At 33.6% G+C, this 17958-nt stretch overlaps 2 protein-coding genes across 2 annotated transcripts; both read right to left on the reverse strand.

The window, feature by feature from the left end:
* Positions 1–1986: 1986 nt before the first annotated feature.
* On the reverse strand, positions 1987–5300 carry LOC139511390 (alpha-crystallin B chain-like). The gene is made up of 2 exons (XM_071298087.1): positions 4922–5300; positions 1987–2932 (listed from the first exon to the last, which is right to left on the reverse strand). The coding sequence occupies exons 1-2, from the start codon at positions 5151–5153 to the stop codon at positions 2442–2444; spliced, it is 723 nt and encodes a 240-aa protein (XP_071154188.1). The 5' UTR covers positions 5154–5300; the 3' UTR covers positions 1987–2441.
* A 5055-nt stretch (positions 5301–10355) lies between these two features.
* Positions 10356–13172, reverse strand: LOC139511389 (protein lethal(2)essential for life-like). Its single transcript, XM_071298086.1, has 2 exons — positions 12766–13172; positions 10356–11290 (listed from the first exon to the last, which is right to left on the reverse strand). The coding sequence occupies exons 1-2, from the start codon at positions 12995–12997 to the stop codon at positions 10800–10802; spliced, it is 723 nt and encodes a 240-aa protein (XP_071154187.1). The 5' UTR covers positions 12998–13172; the 3' UTR covers positions 10356–10799.
* Between the last annotated feature and the right edge of the window lie 4786 nt (positions 13173–17958).

A 17958-nucleotide genomic window follows, 5' to 3' on the forward strand; every position in this document is an offset into this window, starting at 1 on the left:
TCCTGAGTAAGCACAATTCATGACAAGGAAAGCTAAACTTCTTTCTGATCGGTTATTAACTGACAATTAAGGCCACAGCGGAATGAATGCGCATCTAGCACAGGGAAATTGGTACCGTTTATGTTATGGATTTAAAATCTTATAACATTGCTATGGGAAACCCGTTTAAAATCCTGACCCCGCCATATTCTGTATGTTGCTTCTTGTGTACTATTATTTATCTGTTTGTCTTTTTCTTTTAGCCATGGCGCTGTCAGTTTATTTTTCAATTTTTGAGTTTGACTGTTCCACTGGTATCGCCCCCCCCCCCTCTTCTTTTTTTGCATTTCTCACAGATAACAATTGCACTTATCTAAAAGTCGATGGTCTCTCATATATCTTTTGATACATTTACTTCTGATATCGTTATATTTGTCACATTCTAAAATTGAATAATAGTCATCTTCAATGACATTTTTTTAAATAACACATACTACAAAAACGTTAATTTCAGACTATACCAAAATATCTAGCAACATACATAGCTACAACAGGTGTTGTTAATACAAAATGATAAGGTTTTAGTAAAATTTTGAATTATGCTTAGGATTGCTTTTAGTTTAATTTGTTGTCTAGCCTACGACTGTCTCAGAAAGCTCGCCTTATGATAGGGATTCGGTGGCGTCGGTAGCGTCGCTGACTTACTACCAAGAAGCTTGTTATTTCAGAAGTGGATGACCTGGATGCTTTATACTTTGTATATAGATGCCTTATTTGTAGAGGTGACTGATGTGATTAGGTTTCGTCTGTCATTTGTCCATTAATTTTTCTGCCAGTTAACATTACAATCACTCTGTGCTTAAAGTTTCTTTAACTATCATGCATTCCTACCAAATGTAGACAGAAGCTTGTTTATGATTATAAGATAGTATCCAGACGTAAATTTTGTAACAAAATCCTGTTCATCCGTATATTACTTATAAATAGTTTTCTGCCAGTTAACATAAAATTCACTCTGTGGTTACAGTTTTTAAAATTTTAATAACTTTCACTATCCTGGATCAGAAGCTGGTTATGATCAAAAACTAGTATCAGGAAGGAAATTTTTAAAAGATTGTTTTCCTGTTTTTTCATATATTACTTTTAAATGGACTTGTATTTTTGTCCATCTGATGAATTAAGCCTTTTTCAACTGATTTTTATAGTTCGTTCTTATGTTGTACTGTTATACCACTGTCCTTGTTTAGGGGAGGTTTGGGGTCTCGCTAACATGTTTAACAGCGCCACATTATGTATGTATGTGCCTGTCCCAAGTCAGGAGCCTGTAATTCAGTGGTTGTCGTTTGTTTACGTGTTACATATTTGTTTTTCGTTCATTTTTTTTTATATAAATACGGCCGTTAGTTTTCTCGTTTGAATTGTTTTACATTATCGTTTCGAGGCCTTCGGGGCAAGTATGCAAGACTCGGGTTCCGCGGAACGCTTACGAACTTTTATAGTTTGCTCTTATGTTGTATACTATTACACCACTGTCCCAAGTTTGTGGTAATTTTGGCGCCATCAAACTAGTTAATATAGTTTATATATGCGTTTACTTTTCTACATTGGCTATAGGTATAGGGGGAGGGTTGAGATCTCATAAACATGTTAACCCCGCCGCAATTTTGTGCCTCAGGAGACTCTGGCCTTGTTAGTCTTGTATGATTTTTTTTTTTTTTCAAGTTTCTTATGTATAATTCGGAGTTTAGTATGACGTCCATTATCACTGAACTAGTATACATATTTTTTTAAGGGGCAAGCTGAAGGACGTTTATCGCTACATTGAAGACCCATCGGTGGCCTTCGGCTGTTGTCTGCTCTATGGTCGGGTTGTTGTCGCTTTGACACATTCCCCATTTCCTTTCTCAATTTTAGCTAAGAATATTATTCTAAAGTACAAGAACTTTGAAATGCAATATTGCAGTAATCAATGTTTCCTAGGAGTTTGTAAAATAAGTGATAAAAACATTGTATAAATGATATTTAATGTCTATCTCTGACAAAAACAAAGTAAATAAAGTAACAAACATGTTCTCTTCTTCAAATTGAACTAAAATTATGCGATATTTAATGATTGTTCTACATGATTGTTCATATGCAAATAGTCCATGAAATGATATATTCCATTACAAAATATACATGATTGTTAAACAAGCTTTCTCAAAATGTTATCTTTATTATTCAAAAAGGGTAAAAATTTGCAAACAGCAAGTTTTATTGAGTTGACGGTATGCATCATGCAACTATTGGTTCGCAAACACATTTTACACATATTCTTTTTATCAAGAATTACGACTTTCGTCAGTCAAAAAAAATAAATAACAATGAACACAAAATCAAATTATAAAGTAATGAGTTAAAATGTCTATAGTCTGTAATTAATAAGATGATTTAATCAAGTACAACTGAAAGTCACACTAGGTCTACTTTTTGGCTTGTTCCATTTCAACATCTTCAGCCATTGGTGCCCGGATAGTAAGATTCCCTTTGTCATCTCTAAAGCATTGGATGTTCTTCCCATCCACAGACCGGGGAACTGTCATCTGACGAAAGAACGACTCACGAATTTCATGACCATCCTCAGACCTCTTTCGTTCTCCTTGGGCTGTCAACATTCCATCTTTACATAAAACCTTCACCTCCTCTGGCCGATAATTTTCGACATTGAATGTCATCAAATTGCTGTGGCTGTCACTGGCCACCAAGGACCGACCTTCTTGTGGGACAACTTGGAGTTGCTTCTCCTCTGACACACGGTACGGGGCTTCTAACATCATAGTTCCATCAGATTTCATGAAGCTTTGAATTTTTTCGGCATCAACATTCTCTGGAATCTGGACTGTCCTTGTGCGCTCGACAGTATCTCCCCATTCATCATTACCGTCTGTGTACTTAGCATGAATTATTACTTTACCTGAATTATAGAAAAAAAACTTGTTGAGTTTAAGCGCTCACGAATATTTTTTTACTCTACCGAATTCCATAATATATAATCTTGGATTAAACCAACCCGAATAAGGATTAAACGGTTGTTTCGTCCATAACCCGAGCCCCAATAAACCAAACGATCATCCCCTTACCCTAACATTAATACTAAGAAATCAAATACCCTGTTCTGAATTGCTGTCTTATTTCAAGCATAGCCACTATGCGAGAATATATGAATTTACACATGGATTTCTATGAATATTTTACAAAGTAATTGATGCGTAACAAACTTTAACCCCAGACTATATCTACTTGTAAAACTGCAAAAAAAAAGTCCGTTTATAAGCAGAAAACAGATAAATGAAAATAAATAATTTCAAAATTTTACTCTGGATACTGTAATTTGGTCATACACAAATTTCATAAAAATCCATGAAGGTTTCACATAATTTTTGTTTTTATCGTACATCATGATATAAAAGAGGCATATACACAATCAAAGACACTACATCACATGAATATAACATCATGGTATGGTTCAATAAATGTTGTTTTTAAAATACTTGGTATTGACTATACAAATGCCATAAATGCTCCATTTTGTGAATCCTTATACAAATTTAAGAAATATATACAAACCAAGCTATCAATATTGTTTATTAGCTGTTGGAAAAAACAAATAGATAAATTTTCAGACAGTAAACTGAAAACCTACCTTTTATATAAAACAAATTTTGGTTTTGAAAAATATCTAACATTGATAAAGAATTTTGAACTTAGAAGAAGTTTTACTAAATTACGTATATCTTCTCATAGATTACAAATAGAATTAGGTAGATATCAGGGTATTCCCCGAATTAACAGAATATGTAATAAATGTTCTTCCAATACTGTCGAAGACGAGGCTCATTTTCTATTTGATTGTAACAAATTTGAGGATGATAGAAATTGTATGTTAGCTAGTATTGCACAATATAATTCTTATTTTAATCATATGAACAGTAAAAGCAAAATTATCTGGTTATTTAGTGTAGAAAATGTTGAGTTACTTAAAATAATATGTAATTTTATATACAAACATCTTCCTTAGTGAAGATTAGTTAAAGGAAATCTATGTGTGTATATACATTTGATTGGACATAGAAAATTATATTCATCTGAATATCACAAACATACTAGCCGATTAAAAAAAAAAAATAATAATTGTTAAGATATATTATTTATTCAAATGTTCTCTTATATCCTTGAGGCATCGTCCCCTGGTATCAACTGCATTCAAGTTACCTATGATGCTTCCTTGTTTGCTTTTGATACAGGTAGGAAAGAGACATTTACACACATTTTACATGCCTATGGCCCATAAGGTATCGTCCCCTGGTGTCAGCTGCCTTTAGGAAACCATAATGCTTTCCTATTTGCTGCTGACACAGGATGAGTCATGGACATGTTTAATTTCTACTTTCTTTTTGGCTAATTATTATATATTTAATTGATCCAACTTTTTGTGTACTATACATATGTGGATATCTATTTTTCTTTTTTTTTCTTTTTGGGCTGCTTGTTTGTTATCTATATCAACCACACTTGTAATAAAATGCATTAGTATTAAAAAAAACCAACATACTATAGATTCTTTATCTACGTATTCTTTAAGAACTTAAATAGTTCTCGTTTAACTTCTTTTTTTTTTTTTTATCTCATTGTTTGTATTGTATTATGAAAAAATTATTGATGTTGTAATGTTTATGCCCTTTGGGGCCCATAATTGGAATAAAAAATATCTTATCTATCAGTGACCGCTGTGGAAAGACAAATTGATATTCATAGCGAAAGGCAAATTTTTCATACCACGTACGTTATTTCCATTTTATTCATTTTCCTAAAATTAATAGAAAACAAGGACGAGGGCTTCAGAAAAAATGTCCTGTCGCCAAATATCTATGATCGTCCCAGCTATTATCAATTAAATACTTACCACCATCTACTTTTACTTTGACGTGTTGTTCATCGAAGTCTCCAAGCTTCACACTGTAGGTCCACTTTCTATCCTCGAGTGAATTCTCAGGTCTGCGTCTTCTCTGTATCGTGGGGCGGCCAAACCCCCAGCTAAAGGGCATTGGGTTCCAGTCATCCATGAAGTGGAACATGTCCTCAGAATCATTCTGCCTTTGATTGTAGCGGTTCCAAAGTACTGGGATAAAAGACATGATTTCGATTTTTACCTGGTTAATGATAGTCTAGTACTGTTAACATGGAATGTCCGTTTCCTTTTGATACCATACTGTCTCTTCGGCTTTTATATAGTTCGAGAGGTGGATTCTCGTAAGTTGTAGAATGTAAACAAAGGAAAAATACCGGTTTCTAAATATAAACAACGTAAATAACTTATTCGGGTTCAAGGTTATAATCTAGTATGATCTAGAATGTTATTTTTAGAAATATTGATTATCTATTCATATTCTATTGTATTCTATTTCATCTACATCCAGCAGACTTTATTTTAGACCCCCAAAATATACATACAAACCGTTTCATTATTTTGGCAGTATAACATTTTGTTTTAATCAATTTGAATATGAATGCTATTTAGATAAATTCAAAGTCAAAGAGAAAGTAGATATTCATCACTGTGCTTAAACGGGTAACTTAACCACAGCCGTTCAAACAGTGTTCATGTGAACATACCGAGCCGTCATCTTTTTGGTACAGGCTTTTTTGGGTGGCATTGTTATTTTGTTTTTGGTTTTTTCGGGAAAACTATTTTTTTTTTAATTTGATAAAAAAAAACAAAAAAAAAAAACACACTAATGTAGTTAATTGAAATATTATATGTATGTAATATTTGACACTGGATGTTAAACACCATTTCAACAAAACATTTGATTAATGAGAAGTATATAAAGGATTCTGAATGTAATTAAAATAAGTATGCATATGGTAATTAGAAAGCAACTAAAAAAATCTAAGAGTTAACTCGATCTTCAATCTAATTAAAAACCGATCTCTCATCGCTCCCGTTTTCTGATATGTCGCGTTGGAGCTCGCGACATATTAGAAAACGGGTGCGATGAGAGATCGGTTTTTAATTAGATTGCTCGATCTTATTCATTACGTGATTGAAATAAACACAATTTTCAATATTACACGTACGGGCAGATCCAGCCATTTTTAAAAGGGGGCTTCCCAACCCAGGATAAAAGGGGGGTTCCAACCACACGTCCCCATTCAAATGCATTGATCGGTCAAAAAAGGGGAGGGGAGGTTCCAACCACCGGAACACCTCCCCCTCCCTGGATCCGTCATCGACACGTACCATTTTGTATGCCTATGTGTAAAGGTAAACACATATGACAGATTATATAGGCTTCAGGAACAATTTTTTCAATATACATTTTTTTTATATGTATAACTATGTTCATTTGTCAAAAAAGGGTGTTTCATTAAGAAGTATTTCGCTACTTTTTTCTCCCTTAATAATTCTAAAAAAAACTATTTTTCTCTACAAACAAAGAACCTGACATTTTATGTATTTTACACATTCATACATACTTTGTAAAATCTAAAAAAAAAAATGATGTATTTGAAACATACAAAGAACGAAAAAATAACAGATATGCAAATGTTGATAAGTATGCAGACAAGATTGATTAGACAGTTATTTGCATGTTTTCAGTTATCGCTAAAAAAGTTATTTATGTATAAATGCGAGTACTCTCAGATGATCTCAGATCTGTACTTGTTGTTCGGACGTTCAAGTCCTCGGTCACGTCCACGTGTTTTTGTTATATAGATATAAAATGTGGTATGAGTGCCAATAAGGCAACTTTTCATCAAAGTCACAATTTATAAAAGTAAACCATTATAGGTCAAAGTACGGTCTTCAACACGGAAACTTGGCCCACACCGCACAGCAGGCTATTTAGGGTCTCAAAAACTGCTAGTGTAAAACCATTGAAACGGGAAAACCAATGGTCTAATCTATGTAAAAAACGAGAAAGGAGAAACACTTAAGACCACATCAACAAGCGACAACTACTGATCATCAGATTCATCTTATATGTATTTCTATGTGTATACATCTAGGTTAGAGAGGGTCATGCAGCAAACATGTTAAACATCGCCACATTCTGTATGTGCCTGACCCTAGTCGTGGGCCCGTTACTTTTCTCGTTTGAATTGTTTTACATAATTCTAATGCAGGGCCATTTATAGTTTACTGCGCGGTATGGATTTTGTTCATTGTTGAGGGCCGTACGGTGATCTGCAGTTATTAAATTCTTTGGTAGAGAATTGTTTCATCGTCAATCATACCCATATTTTTTGTTATCATTTCAAGAATTTCCGAGGCCTGGTTTTCGGAGCTTTCTACGAAGTATATCTACAGTAATTATTAGGATCGAGGTTGTAAATTCGATGAACCTTATTTACTAGGATTGTCAAGGTTGGCTTACGGCCGATGATCGTGCACTGCGGTTTCCTCTGCAAATAATACAAATTTTTGACACCATGTTTTCTGTTTTTCCTGTTGATGTCATAAATAATGTCTCGTATTGTATAAAAAAAGAAGATGTGGTATGATTGCCAATGAGACAACTCTCCCAAGAGACCTAAATGACACAGAAATTAACAACTCATGATAGGTCACCGTACGGCCTTCAACAATCAGCCCATACCGTATAGTCACCTATAAAGGCCCCGAAAAGACAATGTAAAACAATTCAAAAGAGAAAACTAACGGCTTTATTTATATAAAAAAATGAACGAAAAACAAATATGTAACACATCAATAAACGACAACCACTGAATTACAGGCTCCTGACTTGGGACAGGCTCATACATACATAATGTGGCGGGGTTAAACATGTTAGTGGGATCCTAACCCTCCCCTAACGTGGGACATATTATATGCTCTTTGTTGGCCCATTTAATAGAAATAAACATTTTCTTCTCCTTTAATATACTGATGAAACACCAACACTCAATCAATCAGTTTTCAAATATTTTCGGTTTGAACGTGTCAATTTATATTAATACTTATATATAAAAATCAAAATCACTAAAATACTGAACTCCGAGGAAAATTCAAAACGAAAAGTCTCTTACAATCAAATGGCAAAATCAAAAGCCCAAACGAATGGATAACAACTGTCATATACCTAACTTGGTACAGGCATTTTCTTATGTAGAAAATGGTGGATTAAAACCTTGTTTTATACAATGTTATAGTTAGCTAAACCTATAAATATATAATTCTGTTCTTACCAGTAATGTTTATTAATTTAACAAGGGATTTTTCATCTTTTTCACACCCATTTACTATTTTAGGAAACAATAAAGCAATAAATTAAAAGCACGTTTTACATATATTTTTTTTTATTATAATTCTTGCTTTCTAAAAATACAAATAAATCGGTTAGTGAATATAAAAATTATTAGAATTTTATGCAAAACTACATTTTGACAGCATTTACAAACCATGTGTTGAAAGTCGCAGAAATGTAAAAATACTTATATTTATGTTAAATAAAATGTTTCTTCAGTTACTTTTTTTTTTTTTTTTTTAATTAATTGGTTGGAATATTAAGCAAATTTTAGGATAAAATAAATTTCGTGTTTACAAACGTATATTAACGCTTCCCAACAAATATATCACCAAATAAACGAATAAACCTATGAGAGTTCTGCTTCTGTTGGTACCAATTTGATTAAAACCCAACATAAAATAGTCCCTTAATATTCTTTATGAATAAACGTAGATTTTTATGAAATATAGTAACAAATTATAGGTGACAAATCCTTATGACCAATTACTGAATATCTTCTTTCTTCATAGAACACAATACGCATACTTCATATTTTCTTTTTTTTTTCTAATAAAAAGAACATGGTGTATACCCGTATTGCCTTTTATTCAGTTTAAAGGCTAGGATGGAAGGCAATTATACAACACGTCAATATAGTACACGACTTTGACGTTACATATATACGACGTTACAAAAAGTGACACCAATAACATGCGTAACATCATATACAAATACATTTTTTCTTTTCTGGATTGAGTACAAAAAAAAAAAAAAAAAAAAAAAAAAAAAAAAAAATCCCCAACTTACTCATGCAACATAAAAATAAGAAGATGTGTTATGATTGCCAATGATACACTTCTCCACAGAAAAACCAGGTTTTACGTAGGTAGTAGTTGCATGTTGTTTTACCTTGAAGTAAAATTAAAATTGAGAATGGAAATAAGGAATGTGTCAAAGCGATAACAACCCGACCATAGAGCAGACAACAGCCGATTTTTTTTTTCCAAATTACGACAAAAGAAGCGTGATTTCTATATCATATTTCTCAAGTAAATCGAAATATTATTCGCACTAACAGCATTCCGCCAGAACACTTTTTCTATCTAGTGTTAACTTAGTAAAAAAAAATAAGAACATGTGGCATGACTGCTAACAAGACAAATCTCCACCCAAGGGATGTCGGACTAATGGGGTGTCAGAATATAGGGGCGAACCCGCCTAATTAGCTAGGTGAGCTAAATATGCGTCCCATAGAGTCAATCAAATCTTCTTTCAAGTGATTTTGGTCGATATGAGGGATCAACAAATGATTTCATATATGTGACTTATTTGTGGATTTTATTTTCTGTCATTTATACGGTTTGATATCTCTATCTATTAATTACATTTTTCAATAAATTAACCATAACATCGAAATTTTCAAAATATTGACAGTTCAGGGACAATATCTCTACAACTGAATATAGTATTCTTTTCTTAAAATTAACTGAAGGACAGATCTTGACCGGCGTCTCATTTTTACCCATAAGATCTCTAACTGCTTTGATGTAACTAACTTGTTCTAATTTTAGAAACAGCGGCCATGATGGGTAGTGGATCATATCAATGAACATCTAGGTAAAGTTTACGACGGAGAGCAAGTGATGGCAAGAGCTATATATCATTGTGGTCAAGTCAACTAAAATAAAAACATTATAATTTTATCCCTAATTTATATAATTTCCATGTCAGGCAACACCAATGTTATTTAAGGTTAATTCATTTTCATCAAACACGAGACTTTAAACTTAACACTATGCCGCATTTCTACATTTAAAGGAAGTTGACAACTAAAACCTTGTGACGCCACCAAAATTCAAACTTGATCTGTTTTTGTGGTAATAAGCATTTAAAGCTGACTATGCGGTAAGATTTTGCTCATTGTTGAAGGCCGTGTTTTTAATATCTGTGTCATTTAGTCTCTTGTCAAAGGATTTTTCATTGGCAATCATATCACATCTTTTTTTAAATATGTATATAATATATATATGGAAAACGAATCATTTAAAATTCAATATTATGGTAATCAATGGTCCCTTGCATTTCGATACATAAATGATAAAAACATTGTATAAATGATATTTAATGTCTATCTCTGACAACAACAAAGTAAATAAAGTAACATGTATGTTCTCTTTTTTAAATTGAACTAAAATTATGCCATATTCAATGATTGTTCCATTACAAAAATTCAATGATTGTTCCACTACAAATACTGATATAATTGTTCATTTGCAGATAACACATGATTGTTAAACAAGCTTTTGTCAAAACCTTGTTTCTAGTTAACAAAAAGAATCTAAAGTGTTGTTCCTCTTTTTTGATAAAATTGAAAGTATGCACCATTTAATCATAAGTTCACTAGCAAATTAACAAAAGCATCCAAACATAATTCAAAAACAATAACAATGAACACTAAATCAAATGATAAAGTAATAAAATGGTCAAATGTCTATAGTCAGCAATTGGTAAGATGACAAATTGAAAATAAATCTAAAAGTCACCATGGGTCTACTTTTTGGCTTGTTCCATTTCAACATCTTCAGCCATTGGTGCCCGGATAGTAAGATTCCCTTTATCATCTCTAAAACATTGGATGTTCTTCCCATCCACAGACCGGGGAACTGTCATCTGACGAAAGAACGACTCACGAATTTCATGACCATCCTCAGACCTCTGTCGTTCTCCTTGGGCTGTCAACATACCATCTTTGCATGTAACTTTTACCTCTTCTGGCCTATAATTGTCGACACTGAAAGTCATCAAATTGCTGTGGCTGTCACTGGACACCAAGGCCCGACCTTCTTGTGGGACAATTTGGAGTTGCTTTTCCTCTGACAGCCGGTAAGGGGCTTCTAACATCATAGTTCCATCAGATTTCATGAAGCTGTGAATTTTTTCGGCATCAACATTTTCAGGAATCTGGACTGTCCTTGTGCGCTCGACAGTATCTCCCCATTCATCATTACCGTCTGTGTACTTAGCATGAATAATTACTTTACCTGAAATATATAAAAAAAAAAAAAAACTTTGAGTTTAAGCGCTACAGAACAATTTTTTTTTTTAAATCTGTCACATTCTTAAATATTCTCGAAATAATTGTGTATAAATAGAACTATACTAGTCCAACCCCGCTACCCCGAAAATCAAATAATCAGTTCCCAACCCTATTATAAAAGTACTTTGTACTCTTTTAGGTAAACGAATAACGTGATCTGAATTAGTCATATTATAATAATGACCACGATACGAATAATGAATATATGCCATATGTCATGTCGACTCAACGATATTAAGCCATCCCCCCTGTTTTCAAATTACGCTATTTTGGTTGTCTATTAATTTCAATCATTTTACGTTTATTCTGTATTGTTTGAACATAAATACCGTAGGAATAACTAGTATTTGCTATATTTTCACTTGGAATTGATATAACAAAACATTACTCAATTGAGCCCTGCAACAGTGTTGCAGATTATTTGTAAAGCAACAGTTTGTCCTTTAATATTTTCCCCAAAGACAATCTTGCATCTATGAAAAATGTCCAGAGAAGGAGTGAATTTCATTGTCTGCATATAAAAAATTATTACAGATAAATACTTTGTAATTTAGTCCTGTTAAAGGGAGGTAATATTTTGTGTGCAATAAGATGGATTGTCATGAAATTTTATCTCATGAAGAGGAAGTTCAGTGGCGGATCCAGAACTTTTTGTAAGGGGCCCGTTGACTTCAATTAAAGGCTCTAGTCATGCTTCAGTGATTCGCTATGTTATTTTCGCATGAAAAAGGGGGGGGGGCGGGCCCCTCAGCCCTCTCTGAGTCCGCCTATATGAAGTAAATAACATATATCATATGAATCATGCACTGTTTTTGTAATAATTTGATAAAGAAATATCTTCATGGACAGTCTTTCACACACAAAAATATTGTCATGGACAAATTTTCACAGTGAAATGTTGTCATTCGCATGAAAAGGGGGGGGGGGGCGGCGGGCCCCTCAGCCCTCTCTGAGTCCGCCTATGAAATAAAGAAATAAAATTTTGAAAAAAAGAAGACAACTTGCTTGCGAACATCGATCTTCCACATAATTATAAAGAAAACAAAAAGGAAAAAGGGCGATTGAAAACAGAAATCGACAAAATTGGGCTGCGTAAAACACGCACCTCTTTCCAGTTGAACCCCTTTATCCACTTATAGCACAATTAAATTAATACTGCATGATTACTTTTGATTCGGTTCACAAATTTGTAAATTAAATGTTACTTCTAAATTTTAGAAAAATCCACATCAAAGTAGACAAAAATAGGTTTATCCATTGGCAATTGAGTCAAAGTCTATAGTCTGATTAATGATTTAAAAAAAAAAAGGAAAAAAAAAGAGTCCCAACAAAAGGGGGACGTACGCCCTCTATGCCCCCTCTGGATCCGCCACTGAAATTGTCTCTGTTATAAAGTTAAAAATCAGAATAAACACTTACCGTCGTCTACTTTCACTTTGACATGTTCTGCATTGAAGTCTCCAATCTTCACGCTGTATGTCCATTTTCTATCGGCCAGTGAATTCTCAGGTCTGCGTCTTCTCTGCATGGCCATCATGGGGCGACCATACCCCCAACTAAGGGGGCTCCACTCATCCAAGAAGCTGAACATGTCATCTGAATCATTCTGTCTTTGACTGTTGCGGTTCCAAAGTATTGGTACAAAAGACATGATTACGATTTTTGTCTTTTAGCTGGTAGTCTAGTGTCAATACTATAGTGTGTCCTATTCGTTTTGAGACCATACTGTTTTCTTTAGCTTTTATATACCCTGAAAGCAAGCTTCTCGCAAGTTGTAGAAATTTTTACACGTAAAATACCTGTTTCTAAATATAAACGACGCAAATAACTTGTGTAACTTATTCAAGTTCAAGGTTAATACTAGTATGGTCTAGAATGTTATTTTTAGAAGACAATGATAGTAGATCATAGTAGAATTTTCTATATTCTTACCGAAAGTTCTACACAAATACAAATTGATTTTACGCGTATGTATAGGGTATTTTTGTTTGTATTGAGTTAGATTGAGTATGCATATGCACTATGAAACATATATTAATATTGCGATCGAAAATAAAGTGGACATATTTTACACGACACGGAGAATGCCGTTTTTTCTTTTGGTTAAATCATTTTTTCTTCATTTTTAACTAAACAAATTGCTATTATCATATATATTGAGGTGTCGGAATTAAATGCTTGGGTCATAATTGTCTTTAATCTTGATATTTTCTGACCATTATTCTCTTTTCCTTATAATTCAGCATCCCATTTTTTTTTGCCCTTGGTATTTTTCTCTACTCTATTTTTTTGCTCTATTTTTCTCTTTTCGATATTTTTCTCTTTTCGATATTTTTTTTTTACCTTTATTTTGCAATTTTCCATCATTATTCTAAATTCTGTAAACACCGATCATCCAGACCCTGATAATTAAAAACATATGGACAATAGGAACAATTTCTTCTCCGACCAAAACTGTTGTTTTCATTTTTCTAATTTTTAAAAGTCACACGTTGTGTTTTGCATGACTTCTAATTGAACACCATTCCTGTGTGTCTAAATATTTATTCGTCAAGAAAGTGTTTTGAATAGAAAGACTTTCGTCATATTTCGCGCACTTAACAATTAACAAATTATTTTGTCGTCAATTAAAGAATCCGACAATTTATATATAAAAAAAATTAACTACCCCTACAAATAGGAATGTATCATGTAGAGACGGGGTATATTCTATTTCATCTGTCTTGAGTTTATATGCTTCACGAGTGCGGCCGTTTAAATATTCAGATTGGTACCCAAAACTCAAAATTTGAGGCCAGAAAAATGTAATTCTAAGGTGTGAAACAGTTTTTATAAGATGAAACTGAATGTTTGTATTTCTCAAAGATACTCTAATGGTTCTATATACATATAAAAAAAATGCCCCTGCATATGATGATAATTAATGAGTGTTCACGAACAAAAACTTCATCTAAACAAGAGTGCACACGCTGAAATGTCTCGCCTTCTTTTCTTATCATTGAAATTATGTTGATTATCCTAAGGGATGACATCAAAAGTTCAATGTAGGATAAAAAAAACTTAATTCACATAGTTTTTTCACTTTAGTTTAAACATATTTATTTATAGTGGATTAGGAAACAAGTTTTGCAACTTATATTAATCCCTTTCCACTTTGCGGGTGCAAGTGCTGTCTTGTAGCGGCATTAGCCTACTCTTTTTCGAAATCTACAAGGGTGTCTTTAACGTGCAAGAGATATGGCTCTCTCTTAACACGGGTCAGCCATTTATCGTCCCCTTCCGACGGACTATCATCGTTTCCTCAAGACCTTACTCGCAAATGGTGTCAAGGGAGAGCCGAAAGTTGAGTTCCTGAAATTTTCATCCCGAACGGGAATCGAGTTTTTTAACTGACAAATTGATTGACCAATAGCTAGGGATATCTTTAAAATGGATTTTGGATTAACAAAACTTGCAGCAATGTTGACCCCCCCCCCAAAAAAAAAAATATTTGATTTAAGTTTTTTATCCTACATCGATCTTTTGATGTCGTCCCTAAATATAAAGATTTACTATAACTATCACTTAAACGTAACATGATGGATCATCCAGGAAAATGAGGTCAAGGTCATATAAAACAAACAAGAAATGCATGTACACCTTACAATTATCAATTCACTAAATATAGTTGACCTATTACTTATAGTTTCTGAGAAACAGATTTATATAACCAAGAAAACTAAACATTGACCAATAAACCAATAAAATGAGGTCAAGGTCAGATGAACCATGCCAGGCAGACATGTACAGCTTACAATTCTTCCATACAACAAACATAGATGACTTATTTTTGTAGTTTAAAACAAACAGACCAAAACACATAAACTTAACACTGAGCAATGAACCGTGAAAATGAGGTCAAGGTGAGACTGACATGTACATCATAAAATATTTCCATACACCTATTATAGTTGACCTACTGCATATAGAAATAGAAAAAAAAACTCAAAATCTTAAGTTTGACCACTAAACCATGAAAATGAGGTCAATGCCAGATGACAACTGCCAGCTAGACATGTACCCCTTACAATCATTCCATACACCAAATATATAAGACCTATTGTATACAGTATCAGAAAAAGAGACCAAACCACAAAAACTTAACTATAACCAATGAACCATGACAATTAGGTCAAGGTCATATGACACCTGCCAATTGGACATGTACACCTAACAGTTTTTCCATAGACTGAATATACTAGACCTATTGCTTAGTGTATCTGAGATTTGGACTTTACTGATCCATGAAATGAGGCAGAGGCAAGGTGAAAACTTTCTGACTGGCATGAAGGCCTTGCAAGACAATAACAATCAAAACCAAGGAGTAAACAAAGACTCATAAAACCAAAAGACATTTACATCAACAGTTATAAATAATAAATAAGAAACAACACGAACACCACTAAAAACCAGGAGTGAAATCAGGTGCTCCGGAAGGGTAAGCATCTCCTGCACCGTATATACGGCACCCGTCGTGTTATTTCTTTGTACATTTCGGTATGATTGAAGGTTATTATGATTGAGGAAGATTATCAGATATGATTTCTAACACACTTTTGTCATAATGGCCAATCAGGTCATAATGGCGACCGTAAAATTTCTCGAGTGGTGACATTAATTGGATAGATGCATAGCAACTTTTGAAAAAGCAGTATTCCTCGTTCAACAAAGTCAAGGTACTTTGAGCTAGCTCTAGAGAAACGTATCAATTGAGACACATATAATCCATATGCTGGTGCCGCTGGGATGTTGCTACACAGAAATGGAAAGTTGACTATAGGAAAATTAAAATCATCGCGTTGGTCATTAGTATTGGTATTTAACCTACCATCAGTAGTTATTTCGAACTCCACTAAAAACCAGGAGTGAAATCAGGTGCTCCGGAATGGTAAGCTTTTCCTGCACCGTATATACGGCACCCGTCGTGTTATTTCTTTGTACATTTCGGTAATGATGGAAGGTTATGATTGAGGGAGAATATCAGATATGATTTCTGACACACTTTTGTCATAATGGCCAATCAGGTCATGATGGCGACCGTAAAATTTCTTGAGTGGTGACCTTAATTTGATAAATGCATAGCAACTTTTGAGAAAGCAGTATTCCTCGTTCAACAAAATCAACGTACTAAGAGCTAGCTCTAGAGAACCGTATCAATTGAGACACATATAATCCATATGCTGGTGCCGCTGGGATGTTGCTACACAGAAATGGAAAGTTGACTATAGGAAAATTAAAATCATCGCGTTTGTCATACATATTGGTATTTAACCTACCACCAGTAGTCATTTCGAGAAAAAGGTCTAAATATGAAGCAGATTTATCTGTGTCGACAGTATAAATTCTGCTTCATAGGAATACAAAAATAAATCTGCAAGTAGAGGAGTGCAATTGGTACCCATTGAGATTCCAATAGTCTGTTGGAAAACCAAACCTCCAAATTCAACAAATATGTTGTTAATTAAAAGTCCAGCATGGCAGTGATATCTTCTTCAATGTATTTTTAGTACGCAAGGAACGCACATACCAATTACAGTTATCATATAACTCATCATAAGAGAAAAATTGAAATTACAAAAAACATTAACTTTTTTCAAGTAGTCACTTAACCTTAAAAATGAGGTCAAGGACAATAGACATGTAACAGCCGGAAACTTCGTAACATGATGCATCTGTTTAAGTATGAAGCATCCAGGTCTTCCACCTTCTAAAATATAAACTTTTTAGAAGTTAGTTAATGCCGCCATTGCCCCGGATCACTATACCTATGTCGAGCTTTCTGCGGCAAAAACCGTTTCACACATTAAAACTACGTGTTTGTTACAAGCCCAGTATATCAGCAATCTAAAGAGGTACATTGCATCCCGGCATTGCGTTTGCGCCATATTTTGAAAAATGCAGTATTCCAATTTCGCTACAAGGTTACATTCAATTTGCATTTACAAAAAAAAAATATTATACGCAATTTTTGAGGCAACAAAAAGACTCAAGTTTTAATAAAATTGCACCCCAAAAATTATGCTCGTATAAGAATTTTACAGAGTATACCCGCATAGCATTAAGTGAGTACATACTTCATTTCTGAGAGATAACTAAATGTTATACCAGATATGGAATTGTGAGGGTAATATTTTCGAAGTGACATGCGAACGTATTTAGTACTCAGAGGCAGATGAGACAACTCGCCAACTTCCGGATAAAAATCCTAATAATACTGCATGTTTATACATGTATGCTTAATTTATTTCTGCAGGTTTATTTCACTTTTTTTTCTAAAATTTGTGTCACAGAATATCCCTTTTACATGCCGTCTTATGCAATGTTCGGTGAAGATTACAAATACTCAAAAGTTATAACTCGTACTGTAGAATTGTCCCATGCAATATACTCTGTACATTGTAGATCACACTGTTTGGATTAAGTATCCGTCCAGGTCAGGATATTCGACGTTTCAGATCAAATGAAAGTTATAGTTCGAACATTATGAAATCAATGGTAAATCTGTTATTTCAAATTAATACGAATTCGATATAATGTTGTATGACGAGGAGCATATTTTCGATCAGGAAAACT

Source organism: Mytilus edulis, chromosome 2 (assembly GCF_963676685.1).
Source record: "Mytilus edulis chromosome 2, xbMytEdul2.2, whole genome shotgun sequence".
In the NCBI taxonomy this organism is placed as follows: Eukaryota; Metazoa; Mollusca; class Bivalvia; order Mytilida; family Mytilidae; genus Mytilus; species Mytilus edulis.